Source organism: Meriones unguiculatus, chromosome 5, assembly GCF_030254825.1.
Source record: "Meriones unguiculatus strain TT.TT164.6M chromosome 5, Bangor_MerUng_6.1, whole genome shotgun sequence".
NCBI lineage: Eukaryota > Metazoa > Chordata > Mammalia > Rodentia > Muridae > Meriones > Meriones unguiculatus.
Genome location: NC_083353.1, coordinates 123,047,860 through 123,071,351, shown reverse-complemented (window position 1 = coordinate 123,071,351; position 23,492 = coordinate 123,047,860). Strand labels below are relative to the sequence as shown.

The window sequence follows — 23,492 nt, the reverse complement described above, 5'->3', positions numbered from 1 at the left end:
CCTGTATGTGAAGGCTGTGGAATATGCCAAGACTGACTGATGACAGACGACAGCCGCGTGGACACATCCTTCCACGTTTCCGAGTGTTGTGCCAAATGCACTGCTACAATGAGTGGGGGTGTTTGGGGGGTGGAGAATTCATTTATAAATGTTTAGGGTGAGGCTTGACCAGTGATTTATTCTATGCATGATGAAACAAGCTAGTGTGCACACATAGCAGTAAAAGAATTGAGCAAAGTTTAAGGCCTCACTTTATAAGTGATAAAGATTACACCAACAACCAAATGAACATCACCCATCAGATATGCAGACAGGCCAGCAGGCAGGCAGGCAGGCAGGCAGGCACACACACACACTCACAAACACACACACACACACATATGAGACATAAACAGAGAAAGAGAGACAGACAGAGAGACACACAGAGAGAAGCATGCGCATTTTATTTTTTTCCATTTTCATTTATGTAGGACAAGGTTAAGCTACTCAGGGACTTAGAGAAGTTAAGGTGATTTTTTTAGTTCTTTAGGGCCACAGCAGTCTGAGAAAAACAACCACACTGCAGTCTGTTCCTCAAAAGGGTCCAAGGCAATGATGACAGAGGTCTGGATAGATGGAGGAAAATAGAATACAGACCCCCTAGAGTCCCCAGCTTCGTAAGTGCGGCTGTCTCACATGCCCAACAAAAGCCATCGTAACATCCGAGAAAGGGCCTTTTGGGCGGTACCCTCCTCCAAACAGCACGCAACAACCATGTGTACGCTTGAACGCTGTAGCTAACTGTCACCCCTGTGCTGAAAATGCCAACTGTTTAGGAGCTAGAGCAGAAGCGCCAATGTTTGAGGATGGCACGTAGGTGGCTATGGGAGAGAAAAGAAACAGCAGTGAATCTAGGTCAGAGCAGGAGACAGACGCCTTTAGAAAAAGTCAGGCTCCAAAGACCACTAAAGTCAGGAATCCTCCCAGAAGCCAGCCTGACAGGCCACTAGCGCCATTGGCAGATGCTGTCATCTGGGAAGGACTAAGTGATACTGTCTGATGGGATTTCTCCATTTCCTCTCAAACTCCTAGAGGCATCTGAGGGTGGTAGCAAATCAATAGAAACTTATCTCTTCAAGAAATTGCTCTGCTGTCCACCCCTTTGTCTTTCTGAATAAAGATTGAGCATCTTACCCTGGATCCTCCTTGATTAGCTTCCTAAGGTGTACAGATTTTAGTATGATTATCCTATATTGTATGTCTGATAGCTACCTATAAGTGAGTGTATATATATATATATATATATATATATATATATATATATATAGCCAAACTTTGGGCAGAGTGCAGAGAACCTTATGAAAGAAGGGGGAGATAGAAAGGCCTGGAGGGGACAGGAGCTCCACAAGGAGAGCAACAGAACCAAAAAATCTGGGCACAGGGGTCTTTTGTGAGACTGATACTCCAAACAAGGACCATGCATGGAGATAACCTAGAACCCCTGCACAGATGTAGCCCATGGCAGCTCAGTGTCCAAGAGGGTTCCCCAATAATAGGAACAGGACATCTCTGACATGAATTCATGGGCTGGCTCTTTGATCACACCCCCGTGAGCGGGGAGCAGCCTTACCAGCCTACAAAGGTAGACAATGAAGCCATTCCTGATGAGACCTGATAGACTAGGGTCAGATGGAAGGGGGGGAGGACCTCCCTACAAGTGAACTGGGGGAGGGGCACAGGAGAAGAAGAGGGAGGGAGGATTGGATTGGGGGAGGATGGGAAGGAGGCTACAGCTGGGATACAAAGTGAATAAACTGTAATTAATAAAAATAAAATAAAAATTAAAAAAAAAGAAATTGCTCCCTTCTGGAGGAAGTTGCCTGTGGGAGTGTAACTCTGCTGTTTGGGGCAGTTGTTTAAAGATGAAATATGAAGACAAATGCAAGCAGAGGGAGGGATTCGTAGTCAAACAGTGGAGAAGGTGAGCTGTTTTCTTCTGGTTGGGATGTGTGAGGGTTTTAGAGTGTGACAAGAAACTGGCCTCTTATCTTGAACAGTCTCTTCTCACCTTGAGGTAGCTATTTACAGCCTCAGGATGGTCTTCCATAAACAGCGGGCACCTCACCCCTCTTAACTAGGGTTTCACACCATTTGATCAATACTGCCCACAACGGACCTTGAAGGGGGCTGGCCAACTATCTGTCCATTAGAGGGTCATTAAGGAATACACACCAGTCCGGAACTGTAGAAAATGAGAAGAGCTGAGGGACTGAGCTGGGAAAGGGATAGAGCACTGTGCACGGCTTTCTTTTGTTTGAACCGAATCCTGAGGTGGACACTGGTCACTCCCTGCGTGCTAAGGGCGGGTGGGATTCCTGAGGATGATGAGCAGGTGCTCAGCTGAAAGGCAGTGCAGGCTTTGAAGGTCAGGGTGGAATTAGCATGCACTATTCATGCTCAGGGACTACTTGATGCTACATACAGTTCACACTGCAATGGCGAAGTTGTAAGCTGAAAAGTCATGTCAGCCACGATAATGCCAGTGAACGCAGTGAACGCTGCTAGAGTGAGGTATGTTTGACCTTGTTTATAAGAATTCACTTCTACTATCTTAAAAAAAAGAAAGTACAGATTCTGTAGTCATGATGCATACTGAAGAAGTCCTTTTCAATGTTTCTTCCTTTGCATCTTGATATCATGAATTATATCACCTGTATTCCTTCTGTTCTCAAAGAACTAGAAGAATATTTGGCCAATGGCTCCTATGCATAAAGAGCTGCTCAGGCTCCCCCATCTCTCCCCCTCCCTCCCTCACCTCTCTCCGTCTCTCTGTCTTTCCGTCTCTTTGTCTGTGTCTGTCTGTCTGTCTCTGTCTCTCTCACATACACACACAAACACACACGCACACACGCACACACACACACTATTCCATTTCATGAAATATTTTTATTGCTTTCTCCCAAGCTGCACATTGTTAGCATTTCAGGTAGTGGGTGATTATTATTTACTACCCAAACAACCATATGGCAATGCTTACGGACAATGTCCATTTGAGTGTGTGTGTGTGTGTGTGTGTGTGTGTGTGTGTGTGATTTTTGTCAGTTTCTTGCAGGAATGACTATTTCTCTGATGGCTTTGGAGAAAAATTATTTTGGATTTTTTGGTCTAAGAATTCAATTTCATTATCACAATTATTGTCATTGCCATTATAGCCAAGAAAGCCAAAAAAGAAAAAGCCAAGAAAGATATATTTCAATATTTGATAATCCATGAGATTAAGAAAATAATAGACTAAAGGAAGGTACTTGTTTTATGCTCAGAGGGGAGAGGTGTTTTTTTCTGGGCTCAGAACCTGTATTTATTATTTGATGGCTCGTGATATCAAGAGATTCACTCTCCTTGGGGCCATATTTTATTTTCTGTTGGTTAAAGGTTTTTATTTTTAAATTGTGTGTATGTGTGTGCATGTGTGAGAATGTGCACATAAGCACCGGTGCCTGGAGGGCACTGGATCTCCTGGAGCTGGAGTTACAGGCGGTTGTGAGCACCCCCACTGTGGGCTCCAGGGATTGAACTTGGGTCCTTGGCAAGTGCGGCTTAGCTTCTTAGCTGGGAGCAGGAAGTCCTGTGTTCCTGTCTCTGAAAGGATTATCACACACTGCAGACTGTGGGAGTTTTAGATAAGATACTTGCATAGAGAAGCTGATAAGCAGATGAATATTCAGTAGTTAGGAGTTGAGGTTGTTATAGAAACAGAGGTCTCCAGATTCAGGGTCTTTCTACCTTCCTGCATTTACCTTCTCGGAGATAAAGAGTTTCCCATGTGTTGGGATGGAAAGAAAAACGTAATTCAAAGATGAGAGGCCAATGAGCCAACTCCAAGAAGACACAAATGACAAGCACACAGGACAGGAAAGCTTGCAAGAGAACCACAGGAGGGTTAACTGAGAAGGCACTGTAGGCATCTGAGTACTGTCCCCTGGCACCGTCACCCTAAGTGCTGAGAACCACATGACATAACCAGCAAGGAGAAAAACAAATCTCTTAATCCCATTCTGTTTACTATCTGTAAGCTAACTTTTAAAGACTTTGTGTTGGGTAAATAGTAAAAATGAAATCACTTACCAAGGGTTAATATAAAATGCCAAAAGATAATCAGTCCAAAGACATGAAGGCAGCAGGGTTAAGAAAGCAAACACACTCCTACGCCTGTGAGCATTAATAAACAACAGATGCAAAGATGAAAACATGGTAAGGGTTAGTAGTTCCGCTGTGAACAGATAGCAGTAAGTTACCTGCCATGGTCAACTCGTACCACAGTTAAATGATTCCCCTCTGAAGGCTTAGAGTGGAAGGCTCAAAGGCAACAGGGAGGGCCAACTCGGCTTCCATCCACACCCATCCTCACTGTCCTCTGAGACAACTGTCAACTCATTTGGCAGCAATTCATCTGCCCTTCAGAGATTTCCTCTTTTTCATTCATTTCACTGAGGGTCATTAGCTGGCTGGGGTGTTATTTTCGGCCATCACCCCTTCCAGCATAACCGAATTTAAGAAGCCTGGTAGCAGCACAGAGACTTGTAGGCGTTGGATATAGATGGTCAGGTCTCTCACATGGCTTCCTGGGAGGACCACGTTTTCCTACCACATCCTTACCAAACTGAACCACTTGATGTAACTTTAAACTGTATCTTGTTTCTTAAAGCACCAATTCAGTATGCTACTTGGGTATCATTTGTTTAAAATCAACAGATCATCCATGGCCTTGGGTTCTTCATTGGTTCTCATCAGTGTGGAAGTAAGACACTAAGGCATTTCATTTTAATTCTATTTGATATAAAAGGTCTGATTGGAATGTGTGATTCCAGGTATTCACACTCAAGACAGTGGATTGACTACCATCCTTAAATGCAGGTGTAGTTAGTGTTAAAATTAGAAGAAAACTGTCACTTTAGTCAGAACAAATCCCCACTGAGATAGCCAAGCTCACTCCCTCAGACTATACTGCTGCGGGTCAAACTGAGTTTGATACAAGCTGCAGGAGAATTTTCTTTGATTTTATAGCAATGTCCTGAAGGGAAATCTTTTCTTTGCTTTTAGTTTTCCCAAACTGGTCTAAGATTTTACAAATTGAGACTAGCCATGAAGTTCATCAATGCATTGGTTTCTAGGGTAACAGGTGCAACTAAGGCAGGTTCTGGAGGAGCCTAATGCCACCACCTTGGGGTCCCAGCCTTTTAACAGGAAGAAATGGGAGTTGGTGAGTCTCTTAACCTTGAGAAGACTCCTAACATACTTGAACAAATCTTCTCATGTTTTTGAGATTGTCAGCATTGAGGGCTTATAAATTCTCTTTCTTCATATCTTGATTGATCATATTTTAATAAAAACACTCTATTCGTGTTAAAACCTTAAAATGGCCGAAAGTGCAGTCATATCAAACAGAATCTAATTTCAACTCTGTTTTCAACCAGAGTGGCCATCACCCACACTAAGAGAGGGAGAACACATTTTAAATAAAGTTTTTTTTGTTGTTTTGTTTTTTTACTTTGTTGATTCTGTGTGGGGGAAGAGTTCGTGGTCTCTCACATCTGTTTCGTCAACAGTAACCACTTTGGGGGAGGTGGGGTCATTTAAGCTCTTTGATGGTTGCCTGCAAACTCCATGATGCAGGGAGCCCTGGTTCCTTGAATAGAATATGTTTACTTAGTTGGTGATTCTCTTAGATATTCTGAACCGAATGCTAAGCTGGACAGGTATAACGGCAATGAAATTCATCTCTCAATATTTCCCTAATTCCTTAAACATCTCTTCCCTCTAGGACCTTCCTTCCTGATTGCAAACGACAAGGGGATCATAAAATTTTCAAGTTGTTTCTGTCTTTGATGTAAGAGGTGAGAGCTTCAGGCTCTACACTTATACTTAATTTTTGAATGGAGGTGTTGGCTCCCATTGTCAGGCATGTGACCGTGTTGCTTTAGTCAAGTCCCCCTCTAGCCACTGACTGCCACTTGTTCATTGTGGCTGGTGTAGTGGGGCCCTCCATCATCACAGCTTTGGGCCTTTTGCGTGACTTTACTGGTCCTTTTTCCCTCTTAAGGATTGTATCCTATTCATAGAATCCATTCTGGCCCATGATGATCTAGGCATTAATTGCCCAGTGAAATAAAGGAAGGACGGCCAGAAAGAAAAAAAAAATTACCAATGCCTTAAAGACAATTCAATCAAATTGGAAGCATGCAATGGCCAGCTTAGCCAGCTGGAGACATGTCCCAAAATAAAACTCACCAACTGTAGGGAAGTTTCCCTTCCCTCTCCAAAGATGCGAAGTTGACAAACGTGCCAGCTCCACACTCCCTGTTTCAAAGAGACAAAAGCAAAGTGACTGATTGTCAGAGCGCTTTACCTGGTAGCCAGGGCAGGTGAGCCCTTATCCAGTTTATCGTGACAGTATTTGAAAACAACGGGGTAGGGAAAAAAATGGAAGTTTTCTAAGATTCTCTTTTGTCTACAAGGCCAAAGACAGAGAGAGATAAAACACAGAGGAAGAGCCCATTGCAATGTAACAAATCTCCCATCTGCCCTTGCAGTGCTGACCTCCTGACATTGCTCCCGTGGACTGCGGGTTATTATGAGCTTCCTCAGAGTACCGTGCTGGTGCTTCGTTGTTCTGAGCCACCAAACTAGTTTTCTTTTTCCTCCACTGACAAGCTCTCATGGGTCTCTTTATGTTACCTTTTCTGGAACTATGTAAATAACTCTCTCTCCCTCTCCCTCTCCCTCTCCATTTTTGACTCCCTCTCCTCCCTCCCTATCTCCGTCTCCTCTCTCCCTCTGTGAAATGCATGTATGTTGGAAGGGAATAGGTGCCTGTATACATGTATATTTAGGCCAGAAGAGAACTTAGGCTCATTCTATATCACTCTTCACTTTGTTCCCTTGAGAAAGACTCTCTCACTAAACCGGGAGCTAGGATAGCTACGGAAAGCCCCCAGGAACCCTCTTCTCTCTGAACCTTACCCAAACCTGGCTTTTCATGTAGGTCCTGTGGATTTGAACTCAGGCTTGCATATCTAGCATTCTTACCCACAAGTCACCCCTCCAGTCCCTCTTCCTGGAAAGGTCCCCGTCACGCTGTCCTGCAGGTTCAGCCAAGGCCCTCTTCTCTTTCGTTACCCTCTGATTTCTCCAACTCTTTTGCTTTAATATCATTTATATGCAGTTACTCTTACATGTCTCTCTTCCTGCAAGATTGTGTGCTAAAGAGTGGATTGCAGAGCCAGCTGAATCTTCCAAACCTGCGTTAGCTTTAGCAGTGTTTCAAACTCCTCTCTCCCAGAAGTAGGATCTTGATGTTCCCTGACTGGCATGCAGCCCTCTCTTGCTGATAGCAGCGCCGTCCTTCCTGGTGTCAGGGCCAAACCCCTGTGGTTATCCTTTATGCATTCAGTTTCTTAGCCAGTCCATGATCTCTGTTTTCAGGGAAGCTCTCCTTTGGTTCTAACACTCAGGACTGGATACTATAGTATGTTTTTCTTAGACCAGTGGTTCTCAGCCTTTGCAGCCCTTTAATACAGTTCCAGTTCCTCAAGTTGTGGTGACCCCAACATTGAAAGTATTTTCTTTGTGTTGGAGGTTTGTCTGGTGCATGCCACTGGTCCTCAAGATGTGGGTCCACCAATCTTTGTTGCCTAAACCTACCTGATTGGCTTATTAAGTGGCCTATACCTGGGCAGGGCAGAATGGGGTAGGCATGGCTAAGGTTCCTGAGATTTTGAGGACAGGAGAATCACAGGAAACAAAACAGATGGACAGGAAGAGAGGAGGGAAGAAGACTCCATGATGGGTTAGGTGGGGAAGGAACCATGTGGGCTGGGAAGAAGGATTCCTATAATGCGTGAAAAGGCCCAGATGAAGAATATAAGCAAGTATCTTGGGATTATGGATGGAAGGTAGGCCAGATGAAGACAGTTAAGGTGGATGGCATTGGATGGGGCTGGGAGGCAAATGGTGATTGAGACAGCGTAGGTGAAATATCTGCTCGGCCCAGAGTAAATAAGGAAATTATAACATCTAACAGTGTCTGTGTCTCATTACTTGTGATAGTGGGTTAGATAATACCACAGTGATAATCTTAGGGCTGATGAAAAACATTATATAGCCCAACACTCATTCTTTATTTACTACAACATCTTCGTTACTTTGTAATTACTTTGTAATTGTGCTACTGTTATGAATCATGATGTAAATATCTGATATGTAGGATATATAATTCGCAACCTCCATTAAAGAGTTGTTCCACCCCAAAGGGATCGTGAGCCAAAGTTTGAGAACCACTGTCTTAGACTGTGATAATACCCCCTCCAGCTCATGTGCCTCCTCTTTTCATCACCCCAGTATAGCCCGTTTTCTATGTCAAATCAAAATGAAAGTATCCAAGCTCATTAGCTATCACTAATCTGCTCCGAACTCTGCCAGGGCTCTTCGTTTCAGTCGGAGCCCTCTGTGACCTGGCATCACCTTCCACCCTTGCCTTTATCTCTTTGCTTTAGCTGTACCGGCCTTTCCTGTGGTCTTTGACTACATTAGCCACGACTTTGTCCCTAGGGCCTTTGCACTAGGTGTTGTTTTACACTGGATGCATTGTTCCCACAGATAACACACGGCTGTTCTCGCCGGGCCTTCCAAGCCTTTGCTGTAAGTGGTTACCCTCCTAGTGACGTCATCCCACCTTCCAGGGCTTCTTTCCATATTCCGACACTGTTGATCTCCATCATTTTCTGCTATGGCCCTCTAATACACTATGGAGTTATAGTTTGTCCTCAGTGTTTATCTGAGTCCCCACTGGCAAGGCAGACTCCATCAGGTGTTGCCAGTGACAGAACCACCTGCTTAGCACTCAGGGCAGCTGCTACACAGCAAGTATCCACAAGAATTTGCTAAGCAGATGAATAAATCTTGGTGACCTGCACAAGCTCAGACAGTTTGAAAGTCCAGACCTTCCTTAAGGAGGACAATGTTATTGTTCTTCCCTGTAGCCCTACTATGTCCAAGGCCCCTCAACACCCTGAGTTACTGTAATGACAACCTTAATAAGCTAGTGGATGTACTCACAAGTGACCATTGTCTTATATCATCATGTTCCATTCTTATTCTTTTAATAACCTGGGTCAGTTTGCCTTTAAAAAGATCTTATTCTTGTTGCTAGCTCTTACTGAACTTGGCTTCTTTCTTTCTTTCTTTCTTTCTTTCTCTCTCTCTCTCTCTTTTCTTTCTTTCCTTTCTCTCTCTTTTCTTTCTTTCTCTTTTTTCTTTCTTTCTCTCTCCTTCCTTCCTTCCTTCCTTCCTTCCTTCCTTCCTTCCTTTCTTTCTTTCTTTCTTTCTTTCTTTCTTTCTTTCTTTCTTTCTTTCCCTTCTTTCGACAGGGTCTCACTATGTATTTCTGCCTGGCCTGGAACTTGCTATATAGACAAAACTGACCTCACAGAGATCAGCCTGTCTCTGCCTCCAGAGTGCTGGGATTAAAGGCATGGGCTACCACCCCAGATTTATTTTTAATATACCCTATAAGACATTGCTTAAATCATGATGCGAGAACAACTTTTAAAAGGTCTTGATTTGTAATTCAGCTGGCCAGCTATACAACTAGATATTTGAAGCAAATGTCTCAAATGAGTGGGTATCAAGTGAGCAGCAATGTCTTCAGAGAACTGACAGATTATCCTGGTAATATGAAGAAATTACTTGAGAATGTGTCTAAAGAAAAGAACTTGAGGTTTTCCTAGTGGCAGCATGCTTGCCTAGAAGGCTCAGGCCCTGGCTTCTGTCTGCACATCATCATCATGACCACGCCACCCACCCCCACACACAGACAGACAGACGGGGGTGGGGTTACACACATACACTTACACAAATGAACAACAGCACTTTTCTTACCTAGCCATCTGCAGGTGTTTCTTTCTGAGGATGACTAGGGTCACTAGTAGCAGTCCGATTAACAGCGTGCTGAGGATGGCCAGCACCGAGATCACCACCACGTTAGGGTTCATCTCTGTAACTAAAGGGGGAAGCCACATGTCGCTATAGGTTACAGGACATGGAAACTGACAGCGATGCCTAGCCTTTCATCTATCCTTAGGGATGTTGAGTTTATAATGAAGATGATAATGGCAAGAACCATATCTGTCTAAGGGAACCATTGTCTTCCAGCAGAGCTGTGGAGGCTGACGGATGGTCCTTAGGTATATGGAGAAACCGAGTCTGTTTCCTAAGCCTCTCACATGCAGGATACTCTACAGAGAAAGGTGCTAGTGTGAGAAGGATCAATGCCATGCCCTGCAACTATCTGAAAATTTAAAATATTCTAGAAGGCATTACCATTGTGTTTAACATTTTCAAAAGCCTCGAAGGTGGCAGGCTCTTATTTTGCGTCCGTGCCGTTAAAGTCAGGAAGAACAGCTGTATAGTGTGCTCTCAGCTAATAACGTATAGGAACAGGGCATTAGCAAGCCGCCATCTGTGGCGGCACTTTCCGCATTACCAGAAGCAGGCATTCTGACAATCTGTAGCCATATGCTCAGAGGTTGCCCATCTGCACCGACACAGAGATTAAATCTATTAATAAGTTGGAGCATCCTTAAGAGTGGGGCCGCTCTCATGTACTTTCCCTGATGAAAGGTCTGCTCATCGTGTATGGACAGGGTACCAGGAGCAATGTTAATAGGTGCCACGTCTTTGTAGAAGTCTTCATGGTGATCCAGGGGAGATGCGGGCCTTCTTTTGCAGGTCAGAAAACAACAAAACTGATGGGCCCGGCAGCACATGCCTGCACCCCAGCACTTGGGAGGCTGAGGAAGGACTAGGGGCTTGGGGGCACTTTGGACTATATGAGTTTGAGGCCAGCCTGAGCTACATAATAACTTGTCTCCTTGAGAACTTGCTACTTGCCACCTCTGCTCAGGTTAGTGCCCGAGTGCTGAGAGAGGGCCAGGCTCAGGCAACCCCACTGGGACCCCACACTTACTTCCCAAGCTTATTTGTTTTTACGTGTAAGAAAACTGGGAAAAAAAATCACCTGTTGCTCAAGTTTCCTGGGAAAAGGGCCAGAATTAACAGACATTAAAGTGCATTTGAAAGAGTGCACAAAGAGTACAGAAGCCAGGCATGGTGGCATATGACTATAATTCCAGCTTTTGAAGGAAGGGATGAGGCAGGGGCATTCCTATGACTTCAGGAAGGAATGATATGGGAGGATTCCTATGCGTTCCAGGCCAGCCGGTACCATGCAGTGAGAGCACGTTTCAGCTTCACTCTTCATCAAAAACCAAGTCAAACCAAACCAAACCAAACAGGCAAACAAACACCCAGGGGGACAGTGCCGTGAGGTGTGCGATGGAACATCATTAAAACATTGCCCGTGTCCTTTTCTCTCTTCTAACAAATAAAAAGTGAACAGCAAAGACCAAAAACAAAACAAAATCCCATCACTGTTTTTAGCTGCTGAACATGTCACTGGTGTGAGAGATCCAGGAGCAAAGCTGTTAAAGGGACAGTCAGATGGCCTGTCACTCCCACCGAGAACGGTGCACATCCTACACTGCAGGAAACGAATGAGGAGGCCGACATTGTTCCCGGCTTTGCGTTAATCGCTAATTTCCCCATTAGCATGGCCGAAGTAGCAGCTTTCTTGCTTGGATTTTAAGAATTGTAACTACTGTTTGACCAAGGTCAGCCAAGAACTAGTAAAGATGAGAGTGAGTCGGTCAGGACTGTGTCTACCCCTCTTGGGGACTCTTAAGGATGGTGACCTTGGGGATTCCCCTAGCCTTTTTGCAGCAAACACTAAGGCTTTCTGTATTTTTACTTCTGATTTCCAAAACAACCTAAAATGAAGCTGGAAAGGTGCTTCAGCTGTTTAAAGCACTAGCTGCTCTTTCAGGGAATGTGGATTTGGTTCTCAACGCCCACATGTTTGCTCACAACCATCTCTTTCTCTAGTTCTGAGGGATCTGATATTCCCTTCTGATCCTTGAGGACATGAGGCATGTACATGTACATAGACACAAATGCAAGCTTAACTATTATCCTCAGTAACAAAAATAGATGAAGAATTCAAGTGCACTTTGGGCTTGGAGTCAAGGGCTCCCTGAACCTGAGGCTTGAGATATTTTCAGAGGAAGACTGGTTCTATCAAAGAAGAAGGTTATACATATCTAGAAATATATTTTTATGTATATATTACAGCCTATCTATCTATCTATCTATCTATCTATCTATCTATCTATCTATCTATCTAATATAATGTAAAAACTTCCAAAGACCATATTATCATAATCTGTGTAATTAATTACCCATTGTAGAGACGGCTATGAATGTAGGGACACTGGGGCTGTTGTGGCTGAAGCTGGTGACGCTGCAGTTGTAGGCGGTGGCCGGGAGGAGGCTGGAGATGGTCACAACATGGGAGGAAACAGCTATTGGTTCCTGGAGATGAAAAGAAGAAAACACATTTTATGCCACCCTCACCCCTTTTGTTTTTAAAACTATTTTTCATATCAAGGAGGTTGTATGCAGAGTAAAAACAATTAAAAGATGGAAAAGGTTAGTAGTGAAAAAAAATCATTCCTTCTTTCTCTATTCCTTTCCACACTACTCTGTTCCATGGAGGCGGCCGTCATTGCTGGGTGTTTTTCTCCTTGTACACGTTTGATGGCGGTATAAATGTAGACAGTCGTGAATGACAACACAGTTTACTGCTTATTTTTTACTTGAATCATCAGTATCTTTTGCCATTCTTACTATAAGTCTGTATTAAGTTAAAAACAATTAAAACTGTGTGTATTGAATGTTTGTCTGCCTGTCTGTATGGGTACCACATACATTCAGTGCCTGGAGAGACCGGAAGAGAATACCATATCCGCTGCAAACGGGGGTTGCTGACAGTGGTGAGCAATCGTGTCAGTTCTGGGAGCCAGACCTCAGCTCTCTGCAGGAGCTGGAGGTGTTCTTAGCCCCAGGCCATCACCCCAGCTCCTGTTTCACCCTTTTTGAGGAGTGCACGCAAGCCCATTGAGGGTCCATTTTTTACCTCACCACCCTCCTACTGATGAAGGTTTAAGTGGTCATTGATTTCTTCATGTGCTATTGCAAACAACCAACGCTAAGTAAACACCATCTTGCAAACATAGGAATAATTCTGTGTGTGTAGTCTCCTAGTGTATTTATGTACATGTGATGGTTAATATTGGCCATCTGCTCGGCAGGACCTGGAGTCACCTACAAGGTGGGAGACTATGTGGCACAGGTTAGCCTCTGGGCAAGTATGTGAGAGATTTTATTGTGATCGGGTTAATCCCAGTAGGAAGACCCCCCTCCCCAAAGGAGGGTGGCGCTGTTCTCTGAGCTCAGAGCCCAGACTGCAATAAAAGGAGGAAGCTTTCTGAGCAAAGACTTTGTCATTCTCCGCTTCTCTGGGTTGCTAACACAATGTGACCAGCTGCCTCCAGCTCCTGTGCCAGGGCTTCCCCACAGTGAAGGACTGCACCCCGAAAATGTGAGCTGGAAGAGGCTCTCCCGGAAGTCGCTTTTGTTGGAGTGTTTTATCACAGCAGTAGGAAAAACTTAACACACCAATGGTGGACACAGACACAGACACACACACACACACACACACACACACACACACATACACCCCGCATGTGAAAATGTATATACTCATACGTTCCCAACGGTTGAGTTACTCCATCACAAAGTATTCCTTTTTAAAACTCAGAACTATTAAAAGCTAATCCTTCATAGGCCAGCTTACCTGCTCACCACGGCTGTGTGGTGATGACTGTTTTCCTTCATTCTTTCTGACATGTCACATTCGTCTGTAGGGTTTGCCAATAAAAATTGTGTCTAGTAGTTTTGATTTGCATTTGCATTTCATAACGAAGGAAGCTATAAATAATTCACATTGAAGGATCTTTTCTTCTTGTTTTACTATGTGTTTGCTTTGTCGTTTTTACTTGAAGTGATTCTTTACATATTAAGAGCCCTACCTCTTTGTCTGCATTCTCTATTTTTATCACACCCACCCAAAGCTGGCAATAGTAGATGCTCAGAAGGAAAATTAGTTCATTTTAAAGAACAAATTGCTAATTTGTTGGCTCCATGGGCAGACAGTCACACACACACACACACACACACACACACACACACACACTGCACAAATAAAACTAAATGAACCAGCATGATCCACTTTTTCAAAATAAGATCCCTCACACCCATCAGAATGGCTATGATAAAAAACTCAAGGGATGATACATGCTGGAGAGGTTGGGAGAAAGGGGATCCCTCCTCCATTGCTGGTGGGAATATAAACTTGTACAACCACTTTGGAAATGAATCCAGCACTTTCTCAGAAAATTAGGAACAGTGCTATCTCAAGATCCAGCTATACCACTCCTGGGCATATATCTGAAAGATGCTAAACCATAAAACAAGGACTATGCTCAACTATGTTTATAGTAGCATTATTTGTAATAGCCAGAATCTGGAAACAATCTAGATGCCCCTCAACGGAGGAATGGATACAGTAATTGTGATACATTTACACAATGGAATACTAGTCAGCAATTAAACACACGGAAATCATGAAATTTGTAAGCAAATGGGAACTAGAAAAGATCATCCTGAGTGAGTTAACCCAGAAGCAGAAAGACACATATGGCATATACTCACTTATAAGTGGATATTAGCCATATAATATAGGATAAACATACTAAAATCTATAGTCCTAAAGAAGCTAAATAACAAGGTGGACCCTAGGGAAGAAGCTGAAACTTCACTCAAAAGGACAAACAGGATAGACATTGGAAGTAGGAGAAGACAAGAAACAGGACAAGAGCCTTCCACAGGGGAACTCTGAAAGACTCTACCCATCAGGGTATCAAAGGGGATACTGAGACTCACAGCCAAACTTTGGACAGAGTTCAGGGAATCTTACAAAAGAAAGGGGGAGATAGAATGACCTGGAGGGGATAGGAGCTCCACAATGAGACTAACAGAGCCAAAAACAAAACAAAACAAAACAAAACAAAACAAAAAAACCCTGGGCCCAGGGGGTCCTGCTGAGACTGATACTCCAATCAAGGACCATCCATGGAGAGGACCTCAACCCCCTGCTCAGAAGAAACCCATAGGCTGCTCAGTTTCCAAGTGGGTTCCCTAGTAAGGGGGCTGTCACTAACATGAACTCAGTGGCTGGCTCTTTGATTGCCTCCCCCTGGTGGGTGCAGCTTTGCCAGGCCACAGAGGAAGATGATGCAGCCAGCCTAAATGAGACCTTATATGCCAGGGTCAGAGGGAAGAAGGAGGCCCTCCCCTATCAGAGGACCAGGGAAAAGGCATAGGGGGAGAAGGGGGAGGGTGGGTGGGACTGTGAGGAGACAAGGATGGGGGCTACAGTGGGGATACAAAATGAATACATAGTGATATATGTATATATTATATATTAAATATATATGATATATGAAACAGTACAGCCTAACAAGATGGCAGCCAACGGGCACTTCTTAATTCTTATCCCACCCATAACTTTGTCTAGAAAAGAATTACAGCCAGGAAAGAAGACTTGCTAGCAGGACCAAATTGTAGCAGGTAGCTGACTAACTGTTGTCTCCTAATGGAAGACATCACTATAGTTACAGAAGAGAAAATCCATTCCTGGCAGAAGAGTTATTTTCCAAAAAGGTTCTTAGAACAGAGACAGGACTTAGCTACTGAACACAGATCAAAAGAGATAAATTTGTAGATGGGACTATCAAAGAGGCAGAGGAATCAAAGCAGATTATCTCAGCAATCAGTCTGAAAAGATTTGTTCTCCCAGCAATCCTGTTCTTCCTTCTCAGACACAAGGCCTTCATTTTTTGAAAGAGCATCAATTATTTATGCAGGAGGAATTACTCTGTCCCCTGCAGCGTATGAACTCCTCGGCTAACTGCTGCTTTTATTTCCCCCTCTGGCTTTAAAGCTTTCTTTCTTTCTGTCACCTTGCTACTCCCAGAGGTGGGCACTTCTGCCCCTTCATCATGACCTGGAGAAAAATCAAGTACTTTATCAGTTCTGTTACTCGTGACCCCAAAACTTAGGCAATAGTCATGTCTCAGATTTTTTTGTCTTTTAAATTATTTCCACAATGTATAAGTTCCCAATCTTTGCTGGAGAACTTATATTTTACTTTCTTCTACACTTGCATAATTATTTCTAATGTCTTTTCAAGTTTAAAATATTATTAAATGATATAACAATTTATAAATAATTTTTAAAAAGCTGAAGGCAGGAGTCAATTCTATTTTTTTTTTTTTTTTTTTTTTTTGTTCCCTAGCACACCTTTCAAACACTGGGCAACTAGTTTCTAACTGTTAAATCATACTTGAGGTGGTAAAGTCTTTATGGGTATATTCCACAAATACTGCGAATTTCTACCTTTGCAACCCAGAAGAACAAGCAGGCAGTTTTCACACCTAGTAGTCCCATGAAACAGAAGCTTCTAGTTTCCCTCGCTAGCCTTAATCAGAAGTAACTCAGAAGGAAAGTTGAGGCAGCTTCCTTTCAGTACCTGTAGTTTGGCATTGCTGTTCGAGCCAAGCTGTTGGCAGAGGACTTCAAAGAAGTCAGCGACGCCCTCCTCAACCCACAGCAGGGTCACCGACGTCTGTGTTTTGTTCACTGCGAAGAGTGATTTCGGAGGGGCTGGCTCTGAGGGAAGAGCAAACTTTTAAAAAAATGACGTTAATATGCGCATGTATGTTCTTTTAGTCATAATCAGGTGGCCGTCCCGAGAACTCACAGATAGGCAGGTAGAGCCTGCACTTTATACTGCTGGTGAATGTGCCCACCCCCAGAGCCCGTTATCTACATCTGAAGGCGAATGCTCCGTGTATTTCCCCACTTTTATTTTCAACTTCTCCTTTCGGACACTTCTGTTTTCTGCTTCAGCTTTATAGCCAGAGTCTATTAATAGTTTCTGTGTCATCGTCCTGGAGCTAGTATTGTCCTGACAACACATAACTTTCTGGATGAGACACAGATAAAGGAAGAACAGAAGGAGAAGGAGGTGGAGGAGGGGAAGAGGGGCTCTTCTTCTTTAAGATGATGAAGTTTGGGCCTTAGACTCAACCTGTCTTACTTTTTTTGTTTGTTTGTTTTGTTTTTGTTTTTGTTTAAATTCTCCTCTTGGGCCAGAAAATTGGATTCTTGAAACTGTAAAGAAAATTAAGAGAGATAAAACTAAACAGATAATATTATTTTTCTTTTTGGAAAAGGATGATGGAAGGGAACCAGATGCTTAGTAACACATTAGAGATAAAAGTTTTCTCACAGATCTTTTATCTTGATCAATAAATTAATCTGTTAGTTTTGGGCCCTGCACCATGCTATGTGGCCCAGGTTCTGTTTGTTTCCAGTAATTGAGTCACTAGCTCAGCTGGCTTGGTCCTCTCTTCTGGTGAGTTTTCTACAGTCCTAGATCCCATTTCTGATTTTTTTTTTCTTCTCTTCTCATGTCCTGTATTGTGGATGCTGTGTGGTGATGCTGTGTAGTGATGCTGTGTGGTGATGCTGTGTGGTGATGCTGTGTGGTACATGCTGTGTGGTGATGCCATGTGGTGATGCCATGTGGTGATGCCGTGTGGTGATGCCGTGTGGTGATGCCATGTGGTGATGCTATGTGGTGATGCCGTGTGGTGATGCTGTGTGGTGATGCCGTGTGGTACATGCCGTGTGGTGTTGCTGTGGTCCTTCTTTCCAGATCCTCAGGTATGTAAACTGCTAAGCTGGCTGTCCTGGTCTGATGCTGGGTCCTCGTCTTCTGGCAGATACCCTTGACACCGCTTGCCTGGACATACTGTATCTTTTTCCTGGTTGAACTGGCAGTGTGCTCTCCCAGCCACACCTCCCTTCCAGATAGCCAGATCTCTGCTGTAGATCCTCCATTGTTATTAGTTGATTTTTTTTTTTAAATACTTTCTGCCACACTCTCCTGAATCTGGTCCTTAATTCTGGATTTTCACAGTGCTTGGATGTCCTGTGAAACTGTTGCCCCCTTTCAAGTCTTTTCTGGTCAGGTACTTCTTTTTAGAATATCATAATTATGGCCTGGTAAGCAAACAAGTATTTTAAAAGAAGAATCAATGCAGGTGGCCTGAACTTGCTTCCAACTAGAAAGAGTTATTTTTTCCTGAGAAAGTGACATGTTTAGGTGAGAGTGTTAAGCGGGAGAAGAGTCAGCCTGGATGGGTGAAAACCCCACAGTGTGCTAGGATCTCCTTGCCACTGGCAAATGTAATCTGCTCCTCCAGGCAGCCTTCTGTCTCACTTCTTTTCTGAGGAAAAGAGACAGACGAACTCTCAAGTGTCAAAGGTAACTGTCTCCTCCCATTCTTCACTGCTGACAAGACTGAGTTGGATGTAAATCTGCAGTGATTTGCGCCGGCTTAAAATCAGGTCTTGGAGAGCAAGCGTGTATGGTCAGAACAGAACTGGATAATTTTAGGCTTAATATTTCTCTTCTAAGAACACATACTAGAAGGCCACTCAGAGCAACATGCACCCCTGACCCTAGCACCTGTGGCATAGGAGCAGAAAGTTCAGGAGTTCAAGGGCAGCCTCCGTTCCACAGCAAGTTTGAGGCTAGAATAGGTTGTATGAAAACATGTCTTAAAAACCAATCTAACAAAAAACAAACAGATTAAAAAGTGATTTAAGGGTGGCAAATTGCCTGCCACTCAAGCATGAGGTCCCCAATTCAGACCCCCAGCACCCACATACAAAGTCAGGCAAGGTGTCCTGTGATTCCAGCATTGAGCAGAGAGGTACAGGCAGATCCCAGGAGCTCTCTGGAACCAGCAAGCTCTGAATTGAATGAGATACCTTCTCAAAGAGGAAGGTAGAGAGTGACTGGGAACGAATCCAGACAATGTGCATGTCACACAGCACCGCACAGACAAGCGTGTGAAGCACCACGTGGTCAGGATGGAAGGTGCCGAGGCTAATTACCATTATTTGATATGGACCATGAGAGGATCAAAGAGGATGAAGCTGCTGGGAGGGGAACTGACCTCTGAAGGCAGGGCAGGTGCCTAACCCTTGGTGCTTCTCCAGGAAACCCCTTCTTTCTCCCGAGGTCATAAAGGCAATAGTCAAGAGTAATGCTTAATCTTGGAGCAGAGCCTAATGTCTTTGTTGTGAGATTCATCTTTTTCTCCTAATCCATATCCTTTCTTCCTTTCTTCCTTTCTTCCTTTCTTCCTTCCTTCCTTCCTTCCTTCCTTCCTTCCTTCCTTCCTTCCTTCCTTTCTTTCTTTTTTTCAGTGGGGGCAGGGCAGAGAGAGAGATACAGAGACACACATACAGAGAGATACAGAGACAGAGACACACATACAGAGACAGAGGATACAGCGAGATTCAGAGAAAGACACAGAGAGAGACTGAGATTACCCCGTCTTGGAAATCACCTTGTGCCTAGGCTGCCCTTCTACCCATGGCAGTCCTCCTGCTTCTGAAATGTAGGGAGTGAAGGCATGTGACGCTGTGTCCCTGTTACTCTTTATTCTGACGACACTCATCGAAGTAACTGTCCGCTGAACAATATTTACGAGCTCCTACTGTATCCGAAAGGGCAGTGGTGGGCTCCTCACTATTTGTGTTTCATTCGTTCAAACCTGACGGGTTTTACAGACCTCCTGCAACGTGACATTGGCAGGAAGGATTAAGTCGTCATGCTGTAAAAATCATCTCTATTACTGATGTGGGGGCAAAAAAAAACCTCCTTGTAATCGTCAGTCTCTGTGTGGAGTTTTCCAGAATTTCCTTCATGTGTAAAAATACAAGTCTGCGGCCTTTTCTCATGTATATTATAATAAAGTTTTCACAGCAGAATAAAGTATTTTCATATCAATTATTTTCAGCTGCGAGAAGCAAAGTATCTCCCACGGAAGCAGTGGAGGCTTTCAGGAGAGGCAGCATGATGCTCGGGTTGATGGTAGGCAAAATCTGCAAGAGAAAGCACTGTTGGAAGGAGGGGGGGGACTACTCAGGATGAGTCATGATAGGTGTGTTATGATATGTGTGTTTGTTGCAATACGTGTATCACAATAAGTGTGTCACGATAAGTGTGTTGTGCCAGGATAAGTGTGGCAGGATACGTGCACCATAAAGTCTGGAGGAGGGAAGTTTAAGCAAGAGGAGTCTGTCAGATCTGGGACTTTTTAGACCTCTCTCCATCGACCTAGGAAGACTCACTTCCTAAATTTAACCAGGAATTTGAATATTTAAGAAAGAATACTGAAGAATCTAAGAAACACTCAGGCAAACTTTAGCAAATGTATTTAAATCATGAATTAGAGGCTGGAGAGGTGAATCAGAGCACTATTTGCTCTTCCAGAGGACCCAAGTTCAGTTCCCAGCACCCTCATGGAAACTTACAACTGCCTGCAATTCCAGTCCCAAGGGACCTAATGTTCTTTCTGGATTCTGCAGGCACCAGGCATGCAAGTGGAGCAGAGATGCATGCAGGCAGAACACTCATTAAAAAACCTATTGACAATGGTGTGCGGGGTATTCATTAAATTCCTGCCGTACCAAATACATTTAAAAAATTCTTCTCCGTGGTCAAACTGTGTCTTTGAGAATTTTTCGTTCTCACCAAAGTTTTCATGGCTGAGATTAAGAACGCCTAGCTGATGTCCTAAAATCTAGTTTCCAAAAAAGGGAAGAGAAAGCCACATTGTGCTGGGTGTGGTTGGTTCCTTCCCCAAAAAATTGAGCAGCCGTAAACCATAAGGAGCAGCAGCGGCACAGGAGGTCCAGCCTGTCTGCAGCTCCAGGCTGGGCGTGTGTGGAGCTGATCCCCCGCTCCAGCTAGCTCGCAGGGGAACTGCTTGCTGCTGTGTGATCCGGGTGAAGCGGAACTTCACAAGGGTGGTTTACAAGGGTGGAGATGGGTTTTCTCTTCCTCCGCTGGCTGCATCCCACCCTCTCTGCCTGGAATCTTCTCTCTGCTAAGCCTCTGGGTGCTGGAATGGGGGCCACGCCCAAGCTCCTCAGCCTCTAATTCATCATCCCAGATTGGAAGTTCCCTGTGATCTCCAGACACAGATCAGTCATCTCTTCGCTTGACACCCTCACTGTAGTTTTCATCTCATTTTTTGTTTTGTTTTGTTTTGTTTTTAAGTTTGAAGAACCATGGGCTCTGAGCACACCCTTCCCCATCTCCCTTTCACTGATCCTGCCTGTCTCAGTGTTTCACTGAATTGCACAACCATAAAACAAGGTTGCTCAAGAGCCAAGCTGAGGAGTTTCTCTATCTCTCACTTCCTACATTTGTCCCAAAAGAAAGTCCTGGAGCCTCACTCTCCAAAATAAGTCCTGAATCCTGTCCACGTCTTTCCATTTTCATTACAGCCACCTTAACTAAAGTCACCCTGATTTCTCATGGAATTTGACTAAATAACAATGATCTTTTCCATATTAGGACAACTAACCTCTTTACGTAAGTCCTCTGCTTTCACTGTTGACTCAACTCTTTTCAATTCTGACATGTGCATGTGTGTGTGTGTGTGTGTGTGTGTGTGTGTGTGGTATGTGTTTATATGTGTGTGTGGTGTGGCGTTGAGCATATGTGTGTGTGTGTGTGTGTGTGTGTGTGTGTGTGTGGTATGTGTTTATATGTGTGTGTGGTGTGGCGTTGAGCATGTGTGTGTGTGTGTGTGTGTGTGTGTGGTATGTGTTTATATGTGTGTGTGGTGTGGCGTTGAGCGTGTGTGTGTGTGTGTGTGTGTGTGTGTGTGTGTGTGGTATGTATCCTATGTGCCACGGCACTTGTGTGGTGGTCAACCTTGGGGAGCTGGTTCTTTCCTTCTATCATGTGTGTCCCAAGGTACAACTTAGGCCATCAGGCCTGGCAGCAAGTGCTGAACCATCTGGTCAGCCCCGCCATGATGTTCTAAAATGACTCCAGAATAAACCCATCATGAATAGAAATTGTGTGTGCTTTTCTATTTCATAATATTAAGCAGTTTTTAAGGAATTAAATAAATTAATCTTGCAGAAGTCGCCCTAAAGAATGATTTGTGCTCGCAGTTAAGGCACAACTTTAAAATTATTCAACACTTTATATCAGCCGCTCAGCGAGAATTTAGCGTTTGCCACGGAGTTTAGAATCAGAGACCATCTTAAGGCTCAATATACACGGAGGTGCAGCGGAACGCACTTTCTGGGTAAACTGGAGAAAACGACTCCCGCGTCTGCTTCTAGTGAGCTGTGTCTGTGTGACTTCTTCACTCGTAGAGATACGAGCATAAGGAGTAACAGAAATGGTGTGAAGCTCTCGTGAACACGATCAAGTGCATATGTGCAAGTTAGCAGTGATGAAACAGTGACGGCAGCAAGAGGCAGTAACTATATACTATAGGTATAATAGTTATCATACTGCATACACATTTTAACTTTGAAACACAAAGAAATGCTGAGGTCTCTGCTGCCAACCTTGGCTATTGATGCCAGTGTTCCCTTTGTGTTTCGTTTAGTTTGTTTGTGACATCATGTCTCTCTGTCACTTGGGCTAGGCTGCAACTAAGCACCCTCCTGCCTTCAGCATGCATTTGCTTATGCGTGCCTACGCTTACGCCAATGATGCCCCAGATGCCTACCACAAAGCTTTCTGCCAGCCCATCCTCCATCACCTATGGCCAACGGCAGAGTGTCAATTCCCAGACTCCCTTTAAGCATCAAAAATGAAACGTGCCCGTAATACTTGGCAGATTTTTCCATGAGTTACCCTTGTGATTGCACACACTTACTCAGTGTTAGGCAAACTGTAAAGTGCATTCAGTAAGTAATGGTCAAGTTGGGCTTATTATCAGACCCATGTCATTATTTATTTGTATTTAGAGCCTTAGAACTCCGATCCTCCTACTTGTAATCTAAACCACCTGCGCACTCTTCTTACCTAGCTTGACGAGGCGGAGCATGGAGGTGTTACTCCCCCTCTCAGTGCAGGCTGTGACAGAAAGGTTGTAGATGTCTCCCGCAGGGAGGCTGAGGATGGCCGTCATGACGCTGCGTGTTACCTGCAAGACCGTCAGGATCTGTGACTTTAGTGTGGAGCGAGTGAGCCGGCACCTCACCCTACAAGTGACTCTAGCAGACAGCCACAACCCACGAGTTTACGCCGCAACATCCAATTGACTTCGTTATTTTACTGCTTGGTTGGACTGTTTGAATGTAAGCCGTCTTAAAGGGCATAACACAGAACACCTTGAATGATTTTTCAGGGGGTTTCTTTGTTTCTAATGGCCAATATTCTGGTGCCATTGCACATATTCATGACAGCTTTTAGAAAAGACGTTTACTGTACATGGTTCTGGAGAAACCTAGACATGTCTGTACACTCACGACTTTTTACCTGAAGGCTCTAGTTCCGGTCTTCTAACTAGTGAGAGTGGATCATGTGGCCCAATTCTGACCAG

General features: G+C 44.0%; 1 protein-coding gene across 5 annotated transcripts in view; it reads right to left on the bottom strand.

Annotated features, from left to right (window-relative positions):
• The window catches only part of Ptpro (protein tyrosine phosphatase receptor type O), a 200,015-nt gene that overhangs the window by 33,802 nt on the left and 142,721 nt on the right, over positions 1–23,492 (bottom strand). Inside the window, exons 12-17 of one of the 5 annotated variants that reach the window (XM_060384319.1) lie at positions 22,973–23,093; positions 16,583–16,722; positions 12,330–12,462; positions 9,916–10,036; positions 6,268–6,336; positions 4,105–4,188 (exon numbers count right to left, since the gene is read on the bottom strand). In XM_060384319.1, coding sequence (XP_060240302.1) covers positions 4,105–4,188; positions 6,268–6,336; positions 9,916–10,036; positions 12,330–12,462; positions 16,583–16,722; positions 22,973–23,093 — 668 coding nt within the window. Of the gene's footprint in view, positions 1–4,104; positions 4,189–6,267; positions 6,337–9,915; positions 10,037–12,329; positions 12,463–16,582; positions 16,739–16,813; positions 16,943–22,972; positions 23,094–23,492 lie in introns of those variants that run through there. The other 4 variants (XM_021626191.2, XM_021626192.2, XM_060384320.1 and 1 more) reach the window with 4 other exon arrangements.